The sequence below is a fragment of the Cotesia glomerata genome, linkage group LG1 (genome assembly GCF_020080835.1).
Source record: "Cotesia glomerata isolate CgM1 linkage group LG1, MPM_Cglom_v2.3, whole genome shotgun sequence".
Classification (NCBI taxonomy): domain Eukaryota; kingdom Metazoa; phylum Arthropoda; class Insecta; order Hymenoptera; family Braconidae; genus Cotesia; species Cotesia glomerata.
The window spans coordinates 18950081-18968799 of record NC_058158.1 but is presented as its reverse complement, the minus strand read 5'-3'; the positions used below and the strand labels follow the sequence as shown (position 1 = coordinate 18968799).

At 36.0% G+C, this 18719-nt stretch overlaps 1 protein-coding gene across 1 annotated transcript in view; it reads right to left on the bottom strand.

Moving 5' to 3' along the window:
* Nucleotides 1–18719, bottom strand: part of LOC123263793 (neurexin-3-like) — a 763584-nt gene that overhangs the window by 562251 nt on the left and 182614 nt on the right. The window contains exon 4 of the mRNA XM_044726803.1: nucleotides 12918–13078. Within this exon, the coding sequence (XP_044582738.1) occupies nucleotides 12918–13078 (161 nt within the window). The remainder of the gene's footprint in view (nucleotides 1–12917; nucleotides 13079–18719) is intronic.

The following is an 18719-nucleotide window of genomic DNA, read 5'->3' as shown; positions in this document are numbered from 1 at the left end:
AGTCCTAGCTGAGGAAAGACGTAACCTTTACCAACGAAAGAGGACAACCGCACAAAGTGCCGAGGAACTCAGAGCTAAAGAACGGCAGAACAGCATCGCGCGATGGCAATCGCAGTGGGACGCCGCGACAACAGGGAGATGGACACACCGTCTCATACCAAGGATTGACGTTTGGCTTAACCGGAATCACGGAGAGGCCAACTACTATCTGAACCAGATGTTGTCAGGACACGGCTGTTTCCGGGAGTACCTTTATCGCTTTAAGCACGATGATTGCCCAGAGTGTCCGTCTTGCCCAAGAGTTGCTGAAAATGCGGAGCACGTTTTCTTTGAGTGCCCTCGTTTTAACCCACAGCGTGATGAGTTAGAGAAGATCCTGAACAAGAAAATCACACCAGAGTCAATAGTAGAAGAAATGCTGTCATCCGAAGCTGCCTGGAACGCCACAAGCACGTTTACCACCGAAGTGCTTACAGAGCTGCGTTCCATTGAAAGAAAAAGGGCAAATGACAGAAACTAGAAGGAAGGAAAAATAACACCTTAGCCACCAGAAGGAATAGCAGTAGCTAGATCCTCCCCTCACGAAGTAATGCCTGACGGCGGTTTCCATGAGGGATTAGAGGAAAGAAGAAAAGGGGTTTAGGGTTTAGTGGGTAGGGGCGTTAGCGTCGAGTTTTAGTATGACGCTGTGTCGAGTCGCCACATATCCAGGCCGAACAGCTATGCCTGGAATCCGTAAGAAGGATTCCCCCCCCTAAGATAAAAAAAAAAAAAAAAAAAACACACACACATACACACACACACACACACACTCAGTGACAACCTCGCGGGGATAGTCAGGGAAGCTTCCTGTGACCTTCAAACGTCGAAATCTGATGAAGACTCGATTTTTGCGAAATGGGGTGAAAACAATAACTTCACGATTTTTGAAAATCTTCGATTTTTTTAGCGGGAAATTAAAAAGACCCAAATTGGAGAATTTATCATAAAGTTACGGCTATTTAAAAAAAAACTCGAAATTTTGAAAAATTCATATCTCCGAAGTGGCTGGATGGAAAAATTCGGAATAAATCACAGAAACCTTTTTCGACGGGTACAAAAAGATGATTAAGTTCAGCTAAATCGAAGATGCAAAGTCAATTGGTAGGATAAGTTGGCATGGAATGCCCCAAGTATTAAAAAAAAATCTATAAAACATGATTAAATACTTTTCTTGTGTTTTTTCATGCATAAAATACAAGTTACGAATCTGAAAACAAACAATTGTAATATCTATCAAAAATGACGTATAACTAGAATAAACAGAACGATTTTCTCAAATTTCAAACTTTTCTTCGTTGGTATCAAACTTTTTTGTTCTCAAACGATCTACGCAGTGGATTTTTCTTCCGTTTGTTATTATCTCTTGGTGTATTCCTTATAGTGTCCAGTAAAATGTGTCCAGTAAAATCTGCCATCGAATTAACATTCAAATTTCCTTGATATCTAGTCTCTATTTCACTTATGTCTTGATCGAATCATTCTCCCTGTTCTTTACTGTAGTCTGCAAGATTTTCAGGTAAGTGGTCAATGTGAGAATCCATGAAGTCTAGTTTGAGGTATATTAATTAACCTAAATTTTTGTAAATTGTCATTTTAAAAGAACCCTCTTAAAACCTTTGTCCTTCAGGCCACTGTCGACGATCATTTCGATGCAATAACGCTAATCGTGAAAATTACAGAAGGTTTACTAGAGCACCAGATGACAACAGGCGTACCGTGACGTCTGCTAAAATCCTAAATATTTGCTTTTCTTTTAAATATATGTAACTTCTTATTTTTAGTTTACAATTTGTCATAACCGTGAAGTGAATCGTTTATTTGAGAAACCCTATAAGTCAAAAATACTAAATTTTTCAAGAGAAGCAAAAAACATTTTTCTTGGTTAGGTTTGCATTAACATCATGAACCAATGATGAATAATAATAATGTTAGTATTCCGAAAAAATATTCGAGCATGAAAGAATTTCATTGTTAATTACTACTGTCCATAAAAATGATTTGAAATTGATTGACTTATGGGGTTTCTCAAATGAACGAACAAAATAGTAATAAAATCATTAATTTATTTAATTTTCTCCGTTAATCATTCATTATATTTATGAAATAAAGTACAAAATATTTATTGGAATCGAAATTAACGAAAATTATTATAAATCATTTATTTTTAATTTCAAATTAGTGAACTGAGAGTCAACAATAAAACGACATTTTAATTCATCACAATCTAACTTTATAATATTAAAATTGCAAAAATTATTGAAATCAAAGTATTTAACAGTAAATATAATATATTTTTATTTGGTTATCATTAACTTCAGAATTTAAATCAGTTAAATCAGAGTCGACAATAAAAGAGCATATTTTTAATTGTCATTCATCAAGCGAATATTATAAAACTCATTGAAATTCAAGTATTTAACAGTAAATTTAGTTTCTAATTATCTAATAATTAATCGTTTTGAAATTATCGTCAGTTAAATCGCATCAAACAATCAAACAATAATTTAATTTAATTTTTATAAACCCACATTGTGAAAATTATTAACACTTAAGTATTTTGCATTGAACTGAATTTTTTTACTTAAAAGAAGTTTTAAAAAAAAAAAAAAAAAAAACAGGAAAGATTTATTTTTGGAATTTTGAAATTGAATGTTTGTTCGGAAAACCCCATAAGTCAGTTAATTATGGGGTTTCTCAACTAAACGAGATTTATATCGACCGATTGGTTAGGTCTTGAACACGGAGTTAATATTTTTTGGTGCTGGTATAAGTGAGGGGAAATTCAAAGAATCGAAAAATGCAGTAAACCCGATTTCGAAAAAAATATGACTTATGGGATTTCTCAAATAAACGATTCAAGTCTGTTTAAGAGAAATCTGGCTCGACTTTTCCACGATTTGATGACGTTCCTACTAATTACCCGTTTCTTTTTTCTGAGTAATATCTATCAGAATTAAACAACTTTGTTTTTTTAACTTTCAAATTATTAATACAATACAGTGAAGTCACCTCCACATTTTATACTCTAAATTGTGCGATCAAAAGATTTGGTAGAACCAAAAGATCTATTAGCATAAGACAGCAGCAGTACAACGGCAAGAGGCCCTCAGGGTAACCTCCACCTATCGCACGGTCTCTGAAGTTGTGGTACTTGTTACAGCAGAAGCGGCGCCTATCAACCTCTTAGGGAGCGTCCATAAACTAAGTGGTTATATTGTAGCCCTTCTTAGACCCCTCCCACCCCTCATGTAGCTTAACGTAGCTTTTCTCGTGAGCCCCCCCCCCTCCCCGCCTCGATGGAACGTGGTTTTTTTATACAATATTTTCTGCACGGAAAAAAAAATATTGTTAAAATGACTATCCAACGTATCCTCAAATGACGTATCGTTAAAATAACGGTCCAGTTTTCTAATTTAAGGATTTATTAGTTTCACTTAAGCCTACAGAGAATAGCTCTTGTAAATATATGTAGTTTCATCAAAACAGGCAACTGTTTTGTCAACGTGAGGATCTGTATAGTTGAATCAACTTAATGTAAGGCCTAAAATAATGATACGGATGCATATACGGTGCATAGTCAGAATAACGATACGTATCCTGATTCTAACGATATTTTTCTCTCCATGTGCTTTCTACTTTACATTAATTAAAAAAAAGTTTATTTTGAAGGAATAATAATAATTTTTGCTTAATATATTGTAACGGGTTTTTATGCTGCTCAATTGGCCCCTTAAATTAAATTAATTAAACAATAAATTAAACAATACTGAAATCTAATATTAATAAATAAAAGGGCGCCACCAGGATTTTTAATCACGGCTCCTGAAACCGGAACCAGAGCTGAGCTTATCTTACAGGGAGAGAGAGTAGAGGAAGGTGCTATAAAATAAATAGACTTTCAATTAACAACGGTACCAAAAATTTATTAATAACAACATTAATTAACAAGTTGCGCACACTCACACTCACACTATAATCAACTTAAAACTATAGCCTACTAACGGCTAACCAGAACTACCTTGACTAACTAAACTTTAATTACTCTGCACAAAGACAACAGTGTGACAGAGTTCGTCTAGCTTACTGACGGCTAACCAGAACTAAACTTGACTAACTAAACTTATAATAAGACACCTCGGACAAAGACATCAGTGTACGAGGGCTTATCAACAACACCCAGCTACAGAAGCAACTGCCTAGTGACTGCAGCGTAAGCCAAGAAGCCTCTGCAGCTCACACACATACCTCGCACACACTCACACACTCTGACTTTACTTTACTTTTAATTTTTGACTTATAAAAATAATTACAAAAATTTATATCAGAAATTTATTACATTAAACTTTTACTTAATTATTTCAGTCATTAGCTAGCAATTAAATTATAAATATTTTCACGACTAATAATTTTAATTCCCAAAAATTCCAAACTAATACCAACGCCTAAATTTATTTCAAATTAACCACGAGTTTAATACTCACATTAAAAAAATTTTCTAGGAACATTCGACATATAAATTTTAAAAATAATTCTTATAAAATTCATCAATTAATTTTAACTAAAAATTCCCGGACTTAATATCCACGCTGTTAAATAAATTCTAAAGAATTTTATCAAAAATGATGAAATTAAACTATTAAATAAATTTCCAGAACTTAAGTTCAATATAAAAATAACCACGTGGAATTTTCTGGTTGGATGAATAATTAATCTCAATGTAAAAAAAAAATTAACGAAAATTATCCACGGGTAAATCAGTCTTAAATGCGCCAAAATCTCAGTGAATGGATTTTCAATAAATAATATAAATATTTTTTGTTATAATAATATTAATAAATAATAATTAGATTGTTCTTAATAAATTATCGAGTTTCTACTTTATGATTTTTAATCAGCAAAAAATTTGCGCGCTCAAAATGGACGCCAATTACTCGTTAGTGCGTAGTAACTTGGACCTTGGGTACGAGTTAACTGCGTTGTAAAATTCGACCGACGCTTGACCGATCAGTGAGAAGCCAAAGAAACTTTCTCGAAGAATTTCTTATTCGATTATTATTTTTTTAAATAAAATAAATGCAACTAAAACCGATTGTTTAGATATTAAAAATTGTTAATAATTAATCGAGTAAATTATTATTTTTATAAAATAAATTCTCACGACAATTTACACCACAAGGTCTTTGAACAGTACTCGGGTAAAAATCCCTTTTAGGGACGCTCAACACCAACTAACGAATATAAATCAATTGCAATTAAATGTTACGTCCAAAAAATTTCTCGATATTTTTTTTTATTATTTAATTTTAATTGTTTCTCAGAAAATAAGTTTAACTTCCGGTGACCATAAAATTTAATCTTCATTCTTTAAACTTAATTTTTTTTAAAAGAGAAATCTAAAGCAAACAGTTAATGCAACTTTAATGACCTTCTTCTGAGACCCTCTTAAAAATATTTTTAAGCCCCTAATAAAACTCAAAAATAAAGGCCCCAAAAGACAAAACTCAGAGCCTTATCTAATACGGGGTCATAAAAGTCTCAGACTAAAGGGACAGGGTATTTCTTCGAAGTAATAAAATTGGGAAAATATCTTATCCAAATGTGCATTTAAGATAGCATTAACCAATATAATAAAACTAAGACCATTTTTTTTTTCTATTTAAAATAAATAATTTTATTTTTATCTCACAAAAAAAAAAAAAAAAAAAAAAAATATTTCACTTAAAATAAAATTCTATCTTTTAAAGAATTAATTTCTAAGAAATAACTAAAATAAAATTCTATTTTTAACTTCTAAAAGAATATCTAAAGTAAACTTCATATAAAGAAAATAATTTAAATAATTTCCACAACCAATTTTAATTTCTAAAACTATCTAAGATAAAATTCTATTTTCTAAAAGATTTAAAATAATTTCTAAACCAAAATTTCAATTTCTAAAAATAATTGAAATCATTTCTAATTTCTAAAAATAAAAAAAAAAAAAAAAAAAGGGGGGGGACTAAAATAAACTTCTAAAAAATTATCTAAAAGAAAGTTTATTTTCTAAAAAAAAAAAAAAAAAAAAAAAAAAAAATAATTTTTAATTTCTAAAAGCATTTCTATAATAAACTTCTAAAAATAATTAAAATAAAATTTACAACAAAGATTTTAACTTCTAAAATATTTAAAATAATTTCTCTAGAAAGTTCTAACTCGAAAGATAATTAAAAGAAATTTCTCTAAACAAAATTAAAATCATAGAGTCAAAAATAATTATATTCCCGATGACTAAAACTTCACATTCGTTAACAAACGATATCTACCTGTGAAATAAAATGAGGGAATCATCTAAAACAAATTCTTATTGCAATTTATAGGGAATAAATCTGATAAATTCTCATTTTCTCTTCTTCTTTTCTTAAATAATGAAATTTTATCATTGATTACGAAATAAATTAATTAATAAAGACATGAGACTATGCAATCTTTATTATTAAGATAAAATCAAGTTTGTTGTAAAACCGATTGTCATTAAGGTTGTTAGGATAAAATTTATATCACTATTTTCATTACGAAATATTAAGATTTAATTTATATTTTTAAGATTATTCTTAAATGAATAAAATAAAATAACATATACATGCCGGTATGTGTGTGGGTGCGCACACACACAGGCCTGCATCAGGGCGTGTCCTATTCGCTTTTCCGAAGGGAATGGGACCAGAGTCCGGAAAACTGCATCCTCATTGGATGGAAGTTCTCCCAGAACATATACAAATTGGGTATGACTACTAAACTATAAAAAGAGACGTTTTTCTCAAAAACGGCCTACTAAAATTCTGGAGGGTCCGCTAAACGGATCGACGTCTAATAAATTCTAAGCTCTAGTGAATAATTCAGTTGCTATTAATATTTTCGAGTTCGATTACGAAAAAAGATTTCTTTTTTTTGTCTTCTAACGAGTGGTACAATTTATACTAAATTCAAATTCTTTATCGTGGTTATATTGTTCTTTTTAAATTCTACCAAAACGTGGTCATTCCGTTTGTATATTTTCAAGAGTTTAATAAGTAATCAGTGTGAATAGAAGGTACTGTACTAGTTATAAGCCGTTTACTGTTCAATTAAGTCAATTTAATTTTGCCTTTATGTACTTTGAATTTCATCAATTTGTGTTGAATATATCTTATAACCGAAAATTCTAATCGTATTAATTAACATAACCTTTCCAGATAAAATTAAAATTAAGATCCCGGTCTATAGGCCGAAAGGCTTGGGCCAAAAATAAATTAATTAATTAAGTCCAAAATTGGACGTAACATAAATAATTATTGAATTATTATTAATTAGATAGTTAATGAACAATTAATCAGAGGAGAAGTAAACCGAGTATAAACCCCGCGGTCCACTCCTAGCCCAGAGTAATTATTGATACCTTATTGAATATACGACGATCTAACTCACTACTTCAGGTCGAAGTCCTCGATGTTATTGGCTTCTGTCGTCTCGTAACTAATCCGGGGATCAGTCCCTCTTGATTTCTGTAGCACACTGTCTGGCGATTACACTACTTCTCCCTGTCACAACGCATGGCTCACCTATATAATAACCCCAAGCTACCCCCTCCTACTCTTTATTTAGGCCCGAAGGTCGAGACGCGCCAGGGCTGCGTCGAACAGTTATCGATCTCTGGCGACTTATCGATTCAGGGTAATTTTACCCTGTTACAATATTAGGCCATCTAGCCACGTCCAAGTCACCTAAGTTAATGCAATATTATAAAAAAATTGCGTTAATATATAATGTTAATTATAATTTTATGCTACAAATGCTGCCGATCTAACCATAGTTATAAAAAATGTTCCAATGATGTTAAATGTGCAGTTTGTGCGGGAGATCATGTCACCAAGTCATGTAAAAGTTCCGAATTCAAGTGCTTAAACTGTGTATACTACAATCAAAAGTTTAATAAAAATCGGTATACGAACCACAAAACTACAGATGCTAGTAAATGTGAATACTTAAAATACAAAGTAAATAAATACATTGCATCAGTTGATTACCCAGTTGAACCTATTTCACCGACACTATTATGGTAAATAAAAACAAGATTGGTATTGACTTCACTTTGGAACAACAGTTTGACAACCTGGACGATGTAAATAAACACCTATGTGTCAATAACTTAAATATTATTTGCATTCATGTGAGAGGACTAAATACTAACTTTAAACGTCTAGAGTGTTTTATCAAAACATTGATTATGAAACCTGATGTAATTACATGCACTGAAATATGGAATTTGCCATGTTTCAAAATTTTCTCCATTAATGGGTATAATATTTATTACAATCACAGCCATGTCAATAAAGCTGATGGTTTGGTGATATATGTTAAAGCCATTATTGATAATAATGTGCTAATCGAAGATAGAAATAACGTTAAATTTTTATCAACGGTAATTAATACCCAAAATGGTGATGTCATTAAAGTAACTGGTACCTACAGATCACATGATGTCAACAAAGAATCTTATATTGAGATGATTAAACAATACATCGAAGGCTACAAATCATCTGTTAATCATGTTTTGGCGGGTGATTTTAACATTAATATATTAAGTGATGAAGATGTATCCAACGATTTTTTGTCCAATTTTTTGAATAGCGGTTATATTCCCTATTTTAACAATATAACTAGACCTAGTCTTTCCGTAGATGGTGGTTCCTGTATAGACAATTTCTTTATCAAATCTAATTTGAATAATATAAACTCGTTCACGTATACTAGTGCTTTTACAGACCACCACACATTATTTGTTTCAATTAGAATAGACAAAAGAGTAAATAGATCATTATTTTTACCTTGAATTAATTATGATAAACTAAGTAATCTAAGTGATCAGATAAAATGGAACCTGTTGACACTAGAAAATATAGTAATATAGTAATAAATGTACTTACCTCAAAAAAATGAATTTATTAACAGTTCATTCTTTTTGCAAACATTTTATTTATAATTCCTTAGAAAAAATTAGCATCAGTATTTCAAATAAAATTATTAAACAGTTATAAATTTATTCCATAAAATAGTTCTCATTTGAAAAAAACTACGTAGCTTTGCTTTTACCTCCCCCCCCCCCGTTACATAGCTCAGCGTAGTATTTAAACTTATCCCTCCCCCCTCTCGACAAGGCTACGTGGTTTATGGACGCTCCCTTAGCTTTTGAGAGGGCTGAACTAAACACGGAGCAAAAGTGAAGGTAGAAACGCTAAAGAATAGGAAAATAGATGGAAGACGTGTGACACGGGTAGATGGACAGCACGCCTGATCCTGAACGTCAGAACCTGGCTCTCCTGAAATCATGGTCAGAAAGACTTCTACCTGTTCCAGCTGCTGACAAACCATGGCTTGTTTAACAAACACCGACACAAACTAGGCCTTTAACACACTTATTTGTGCAAATACTGCCCGGACAAAACCGACAACGCCGAGCAAACATTTTTTGAGTGCAAACGCTAGAGTGCAAACGCTGGGCAACACCGAAGCAACTATAGGTAAGATTCTCAATTCTGCGAGCCAATTAAACTTTATGATACAACATGGAGAAACCTTGAATAAAATTGTAGCCTGTGTGCAGCGCATTCTCAAGAAAAAGATCTCCTAGAAAGACCAGTGAAATAGTAACAGACGTCATTTAACGCAACACGGACTGGGTTGAAGTAATGCTAACATGGTCCATCAAAGTCACCCCCTACAAACTGACGGGAAAGTGGAGAGGATAGGTTGTTTAGTGGATAGAAATTCCCCATTACCGATTCCATGACAATTGATCCCAGAAATTTTATAACACGACAGCTGATAACGCGACAACTGATACCAACACAAATGCTTGTAATCGTGTCGTGCTCATTCAACAAGATTTGTATGTGTGTTTAATCGTAAATAGACTAACACAAATGCGTGTAATCGTGTTGTGTTCATTTAACAAGATTAGTATGTGTCTTTACTCGTAAGTAGACCAACACAAATGCTCGTAATAGTGTTGTGCTGATTTATCAAGATTTGTATGTGTGTTTACTCGTAAATAGAACAACACAAATTCTCGTAATCGTGTTGTGCTCATTTAACCAACACAAAATGCCCTTTTATTGAATAACGCTTGTTATAATTTATTTTGCTTCGAATGGGGGGCTTCGCCTAGAACTTCGATAACTTATTTTAAATGGGGGGCTTCGCCCTCCAACTCCCACCGGGGCTTCGCCCCGAATCTGTTGACGGGGATCAATTATCGTGGTATCAAATGTCCGGGATCAATTATCATCTCACCCGCCTCGGACCCCGAGGTCAGTTGACGGGGGTATCATTTGATGGTAGGATGAAATGACGGGGATCAATTTGTAACAGGGTAAAATTACCCTGAATCGATAAGTCGCCAGAGATCGATAACTATTCGACGCAGCACTGGCACGTCTCGATCTTCGGGTCTTAATAGAGAGTAGGAGGGGGTAGTTTGGGGTTATTATATAGGTAAGCCATGCTTTGTGACAGAGAGAAGTAGTGTAACCGCCAGACAGTGTGCCACAGAAATCAAGAAAGACTGATCCCCGGAGTAGTTACGAGACGACAGAAGCCAATAACATCGAGGACTTTGACCTGAAGTACTGAGTGAGATCGTCGTATATTCAACAAGGTATCAATAATTACTCTGTGGGCTAGGAGTGGACCGCGGGGTTTATACTCGGTTTACTTCTCCTCTGATTAATTGTTCATTAATTATCTAATCATTAATAATTCAATAATTATTTATTGACTACTCAGAGACCTTGTGGTGTAAATTGTCGTGAGCATTTATTTGACAAAATTAATTCACTCGATTATTTGTTAACAATTTTTGAACATCTAAAAAATCGGTTTAGTTGCATATATTTAATTTAATAAATTAATAAAATAAAAACCGAATAATAAATTCTTCGAGAGAGTTCCTTTGTCTTCTCACGGATCGGTCAAGCGTCGGTCGAATTTTACAACGCAATTAACTCGTACCCAAGGTCAAAGTTACTACGCACTGACGAATAATTTGCGTCCATTTTGAGCGCGAAAATTCTTGTTGATTATTTTACTCGTTAGTTATTTATTTAGAACTTAGTTAGAATTTATTTTTGAACAATTGAATTATTATTATTTAATATTATTTACTACAAAATATTATTTATTAACATTATATTGATGATCGAGAATTTATTTACTGAATTTTGGCGCATTTAACACTGATATACCCGTAGATATACTTTACGCAATTAATTTTTACATTGAGAAAATAAATATGTAATTACTTAGTTTTATCTGAAAATTCTACGTGGTTAATTATATATATCAAACTTACGTTCCTGAATTTATTTTGATAATTAAATTTATTATAGGATGATAAAAATTATAAGATGAATTTTAATAAGAAATATTCCATATTTAATAATAAAATTACAAGTTGAATTTGAATAAATGTATGTCGAATGTTTCTAAGAATTCATTTAATGTTGAGTATTAAACTCGTGATTGATTTGAGTAAATTCAGCGTCGGATTTTAGTTCGGATATTTGGAAATTTTTAGTTTCGAAAATATTTTGCAATTTAATTGCTAGCTAATGACTGAAATTATTTTGTTGAAATTTAATGTAATAAGTTTTCTGGAATTAAATTTTGTGATAAATTTTTAGGAATAAACGTAAAGTTAATTCAGAGTGTGTATGTGTACTGGGTATGTGTGTGAGCTGCAGCTAGTCTCAGTTTACGTTGCGTTCACAAGGCTGAGGCTTCTGTAGCTGTGTATGTTAATAAACGATCTCTACTTATCGATGAATCTCTGAGTAGAGTAATTAGTCTAGTTTTGGTTTCGGTTAAGTTGATTATAAAATTTTGTCGCGCGTGTACGCCGGGAGGGTCACGTGCTAGACAACAAATCCGACGAGCATACGTCGGGAGGAGCTCGTTGAGAATATTTTAGTTATTAGAACCCTTTCACGTCATCGCCCAGGTTGGGAGGTGATCAGGGACTAAGTTAGAAACCGTTGTCCTGATGCCAGGAAGGAAATACAACGAGAATCAGTATTATTGTTTGTAGTGTGAGTGTGAGTGTGTGCAACTTGTTAAATAATATTGTGATTAATAAATTTTTGGATCCATTGTTAAATAAAAATTTATTTCTTTCACAGCACCTTTCTTTACTCTCTCTCCCTGTAAGATAAGCTCAGCTCTGGATCCGGTTCCAGGAACCGTGATTAAAAATCCTGGTGGCGCCCTTTTATTTATTAATATTAGATTTCAATTTTGTTAGTTTATTGTTTTGTTTAATTTAATTTAAGGGGCAAATTGAGCGGCATAAAAACCCGTTACAAATTATCGTGGTATCGAAAGTGCGCGATCAATTATTGTTTCACCCCAATTACCCACCATCAAGGAACACCTCATACGGCAGTGCCTTTGAAAGATTTTTTCCTCAAAAAAAAAAAAAAAAGACACACAGACCCGTACATTAGGTGATTGAACTTTGGTGAGTTGGAAGTCGGTTATTAGATATGAGATCGTTGAACTCCAGCGGCTCCAGTCAAATTTTCGTTGAAATAGAAACATTTGTCCCAATCCATACTCACAAACATATAAACAAGCTTAGAAAGCCAGAAAGAACAATTTTTATGAGTTTAAAACCTCAACATTCGATTATAATTGAATATTTAAAAGTCTTGCTGATAGCAAGAACTTTAAAATTCTTAAAACTTAAGATTTTCATAGCGAAAAGTTAAAAAATTACTTTCTCGCCGATTATTTGTTTTAAGAGAGAATGATACTGGTAAAATTAGACTAATTTAGTAGCATCAATAGTTGGAGTGTAGCCTTACCTCTTGAACACGTCTTTGAATGACTATTTTATGCCACTGATTGTCATCGAATCTCATTTTCATAGGTTTTATATACAGATCCAAACGGCCATTAGTTAATACCATTTCTACTGCTGCTCCACCATCCCGAAGGGATATCATCAAGTAATCATTATTTTGACCTATAACACATTAAAAAAACCAAAATCAATGCAAAGTCCAATACATTAATGTATAAAACGTGATCTAGAACGGTTTATCGTCAATTAAATGTATAAAGTTTTTAATATTTCCTTGATTATCATATATTTATGAAATAAGCTCTATTATAGTAAAGTGAAGGAAAAATTTTAAGAATCAATTATTTATTTATAGATATTCTAGATTGTCACGCTCATCTTATGCAATAAGTGACATGCCACAAGCAAAATAAAATAATATTGTATGGTAATCGTACGATGAGAAAAATTAGAAAAACGGTTCACCCTAAAGGCCATCCCTGCAACTTCCCGCTAATTCCATTCCTAGGCGCTTAAAATTGTACTTATGACATTTTTGAGATTTTTGAGCTCAAAATATAATTTATGTGATATTTTGAGCTCGCTGAGTTCGAAAAAATAATATTTCTATGCATTTGAGCTCTCCCAGCTCAAAAGTCTGATAGAAGTTTCATAGAACACTATTTTTTGAATTTTCAAACCGCAATAACTTTTGAATGAATCAACCGATTTTTACACGGTTGACGCTATTCGACGCAGTTTTTAAAGCCTCATAACGAATTCCTAAGTTTCGATTGGTCAAATTAGAAATTTCGAAGTAACTCCGAAAAAACACTTCATTCGGTTTTCTTTCGTTCACGATATCTCTCGAACGAATCAACCGATTCCGACCAGCTTGGTGGCGATCGACGTGGTTTTAAAAGCTTAAGAGCGAATGAGTTTTTGAAGTTTACCGATAAAGCCGTTTAAAAGTTATTCCAAAAAGCTACTTTCAAAAAAAAATTTTTTCTTATTTTTTTTTAGATTTTTCAAAATATCTCAAAATCTATCAGTCCCAATCAGTTCTAATTAACAGAAAATCTAAGTTTGGCAAAGCCCTTTTGAATGGCACCAACCGCGATGAAATCGGTTCAACCGTTCAAAAGTTATGAGGTTTACATACTTACACACACACATACACACACACACACACACACACACACACACACACACACACACACACACACGGAGGGTAGCATGCTGTTATGCACCACCTAGCCTATCCATTGTTGAATTCACTGAATTCTTGGACAAACTGACCGAGGACGCCAAGCAGCATTATCCAGTCGCGATTGCCGGTGACTTCAACTCCTGGGCAGTAGACTGGGGCAGCAAGCAGACCAATGCGCGAGGAAAAGCACTACTAGAAGCTTTTACTACACTAGATGTAGTCCAACTCAACAGTAGTGATACGCCAACCTATACTAAAGGAGAAGCAAGCTCTATTGTAGATCTCACTTTCGTCAGCAGCAGCCTCATCAGTGGGAAATATGACTGGAAGGTGATGGATATCTACACAGCCAGCGACCACAAGGCAATTCTCTGGGAAATATCACATGACCGGAATACAAGAAGACCAATCAAGTCACTCAATACCATTGGATGGAAAGTGAAGTCTTTTGAAACAAGCACATTGGTAATAGCCCTGAATAGTGAACTGATTACTACTGGATCCGCCGAAGAAATGACCACGGACCTGATGAAGAGAGTTGTCCAGGCCTGTGACGCAAGTATGGGCCGGAAACGCAGCATAAGCCAACGCCCGGCAGTACACTGGTGGAACGACCACATTAGCGTTCTTCGGAAAGAGTGTCTAAAGAAAAAAAGAATATCCCAGCGTGGTCATCGACGACCTAATTCTGCGGAGCTGGTCGCAGAGTACAAAAAAGCCCGTCGATCATTGAACAAAGCCATCAAGGATAGTAAGAGGCAATGCTGGAAAGAGAGCTCATCAATGAGGTGGACAAAGACCTGTGGGGTAGACCGTACAAGGTGGTCATGACTCACCTAAAAGTCAAACAAATGCCGGCACCCACATGCCCACAACTTCTGCAGAGAATCGTTACCGCGCTGTTTCCGCAGCAACGCGAGCTTCATTACCAGTTAGCTCAAGGCGAACTGGAGGACATTCCACCTGTCACGGAAGAAGAACTGACGGAGGCTTGCAAACGCGTAGGGAATAATAAAGCACCAGGATTAGATGGAATCCCTAATATTGCCTTAAAAACAGATATAAAGGCAGCACCGGCATTATTCCTGGATGTTTACATCACCTGCCTCAAAGAAGGGATTTTTCCTCGAAAGTGGAAACAGCAACGGTTAGTGCTGCTTCCTAAAGGGAAAAAGCCACCGGATGAACCGTCATCTTACCGCCCACTTTGCATGCTAGATACAGCGGGTAAGATATTTGAACGCATAATTCACCAGAGAATTGAAGCAGTAGTTGACCCACTTTTGGCAGACAATCAGTATGGATTTCGGAAAGGACGATCAACCCTGGACGCAATCAAACTGGTTGTTAATACAGCCAAGGAAGCAATCGCAGGAACCAGATGGAAGGGTGGAATAATGAAGTATTGCCTGGTGGCGACTCTAGTCATCAGAAACGCCTTCAACTCCGCCAATTGAGAATGCATCATGCAGGCCCTCCAAGAAAAAAATGTACCAGAATACCTTCTTAAGATCGTAGCAAGCTACTTTGAAAACAGGGTCCTGAAGTATGACACGAAGAACGGTCCGAGGGAGTATGACATTACTGGAGGTGTACCACAAGGTTCAGTTCTAGGCCCGCTCCTGTGGAATATTATGTATGACGGTCTATTAAGACTAACTCTGCCAAGAAACGTCAAACTCGTAGCATATGCAGATGACGTAGCCGTAGTGATCGTTGCCAAACACCTGGACGAGATAAACCATATGTTCGATCTCACTTTTGAGCGCGCTAACCGGTGGATGGACGCAGTGAACCTGCAACTGGCGCAACACAAGACTGAGGCAGTGCTTATTACCAGCAGAAAAGTGGTAGAGACCATTAAGTTGAAAGTCGGCGAACAAGAAATCACATCACAACCTTATATCCGATATTTGAGAGTGATGCTTGATGCCCGACTCAACTTCAAGCAGCAAGTGGAACATGTCAGTGCCAAAGCGTCAGTAGTGAGGGCTAGTCTCGCACGACTGATGCCGAACGTCGGAGGCCCAAAGCAGAGCAGGAGGCTATTATTGTCATCAGTAGTCACATCGGTGCTCACTTACGGAATATCCATTTGGGCCGACGCACTAAAGACGCAAGAATCATGGAGAAAGGCTGGACCAGTATATCGACTGAGTGCCCTACAAGTAACTAGCGCCTTCCGCACAATATCAGAGGAACCAGTGTGTGTTATTTCTGGTAATCTGCCTCTCAGAGTCCTAGCTGAGGAAAGACGGAACCCATATCAACGAAAAAGGTCAACCACACTGAGCTCTAAAGAACTTAGAAGGGAAGAACGGCAACACAGCATCGCAAGATGGCAACAGGAGTGGAATTCTGCAGAGAAAGCTCGGTGGACGTACCGTTTCATACCTCGGATTGATGTGTGGTTCAACCGGAGTCACGGTGAGATCAACTAATATTTAACGCAGATGTTATCAGGACACGGATGTTACCGGAAGTATCTTCACCGCTTTAAGCACAATGATACCCCAGAGTGCCCGTCCTGTCCAGGGGTCAATGAAGATGCGGAGCATGTTTTCTTTCTGTGTCCACGTTTCAACCAACACCGCGATGAGTTAGAGAAGATTCTGAAAAAGAGAACCCAACCAGAATCAATAGTAGAAGCAATGTTGTCGTCAGAAGCTGCCTGGAACGCCACAAGCACTTTTGCTACAAAAGTGCTTACAGAGTTGCGATCCATTGAGAGAAAAAGAGCGAAAGACAGAATCTAGAAGGAAGAAATAACATCTTAGCCACCAGAAGGAAGAGCGGCAGCTAATTCCTCCCCCCGCGAAGAAATGCCTTACGGCAGTACCATGGGGGATCAGAGGATAAAAGAGAAAGGGGTTTAGGGTTTAGTGGGTAGGGGCGTCAGCGTCGAGTTTTAGTATGACGCTCCGTTGAGTCGCCACATATCTAGGCCAAACAGCTATGCCTAAAATCCGTAAAAAGGATTCCCTTCCCTAAGGAAAAAGAAAAAAAAAAAAAAAACACGGAGGGTAGCGTTGTTTACGTCCGTAAGTTCTGCTTTTACAACCTACACGGGCTCTCCGGGTAGTGCCAAATGAACAACACCAACAACAATATGGAAATGTCACAGAACTTTCAAACATTGTCTACAGTACAGGGGTTGGATACCTCAGTGCCGGCGAGGGAAGGCGTGCAAACGGGCCTGAACTCGTCGTTATCAAGCGACCGTTACGACAGCGGGGTGGACCCCATGGCTCTGCTGTGTGGAAATGCTACAGGGAGTACGAAAACAGCCCAGATGGAAGAGAACGGACAACTGAGCAACGTTCCTCCAAAAAGTAGAGGACATTTTGCTCCTGTCACAAAGAAAATCCTCCGAGGAAGAATTAACAAGAATTAAGAAGAATTAAGACAAGAACTAAAGCTGTGCTTGTCCAACCAGCTGAAGGGTGAACATACGCCGATCTCATCAAGAAAATCAAGGCCGAGATAAGCCCTGTCGAGGCGGGCGTAGACATAAAGTCTATTAAAAAGACGAAACACGGAGGCGTTCTCCTTGAAATGGCTTAAAAGACCGAAGACAGCAAGGCCTTCACCGCAGTAAAGTCAGCCACTGCAAATATAAATAATGCTGTGAAGCGGGAAAGAATAAGAGTTACGGTAATTATTACGTGAATCGTTTCACATTTACGTAACAGAATATTGGTAGGAAAGGATTGAGAAAGGAATGTGGAAAGGATCATCTTAATGTGAGTTTATAGAATATGCGAGAAAAAATTATTAGATAGCTTGGGATTCGAACCCAGAACCTTCCGAAGACATGACGGCTACTCTACCATTTGAGCTATTCGGTCTATACTAAATTTCCTTTCGCTTATTCTATATACATTAAGCCACACCGTCCATCTAACGGCAAGCATTTTTACAAATATAAATAATGCTGTAAAGCGGGAAAGAATAGGAGTTACGGTAATTATTACGTGAAGCGTTCCACATTTACGTAAGAGGATATTGGTAGAAAAGGATTGAGAAAGGAATGTGGAGAGAATCATCTTAATATAAAAGCCACGAGAGAGCAGAAATGACACGCATACTACTTGGCAACCTGAATAGGTGCACCTTGGCGCAAAAACTGCTGCGCCAGCGTGTCTTTGAAGATAAAATTTACGTCTGCTTTATCTGCGAGCAATATCTCAACATCGAAGGTAAAACATGGTTCGCAGACGAAACTGGCACGGCAGCAATTTGGATTGTGAACACAAAGAACGTTACCATCAACAACAGCGGAAGTAGAGCAGGTTTTGTTTGGATTAAAACCACCACAACCTACTTCATGAGCGTCTATCTCTCACCTAACGAAGAGATTAGTATGTTCTGACAGAAACTGGCAAATATAGAAGATGCGGTCACTGAGTTCGACGGCGAAGTCATCGTAGCTGGAGACTTCAACGCTAAATTGGCTGAGTGGAGTGCTGCTTTCTCCGATACCAGAGGTAACAAGGTCGCTGACGTCGCGGCTAGACTCGACCTCATAGTGCTGAACACTGGAAGCACCACGACCTCTAGAAGACCGGGGTACCAGGAATCTACCCTCGACATTTCGTTGGTGACTCCAAAGAC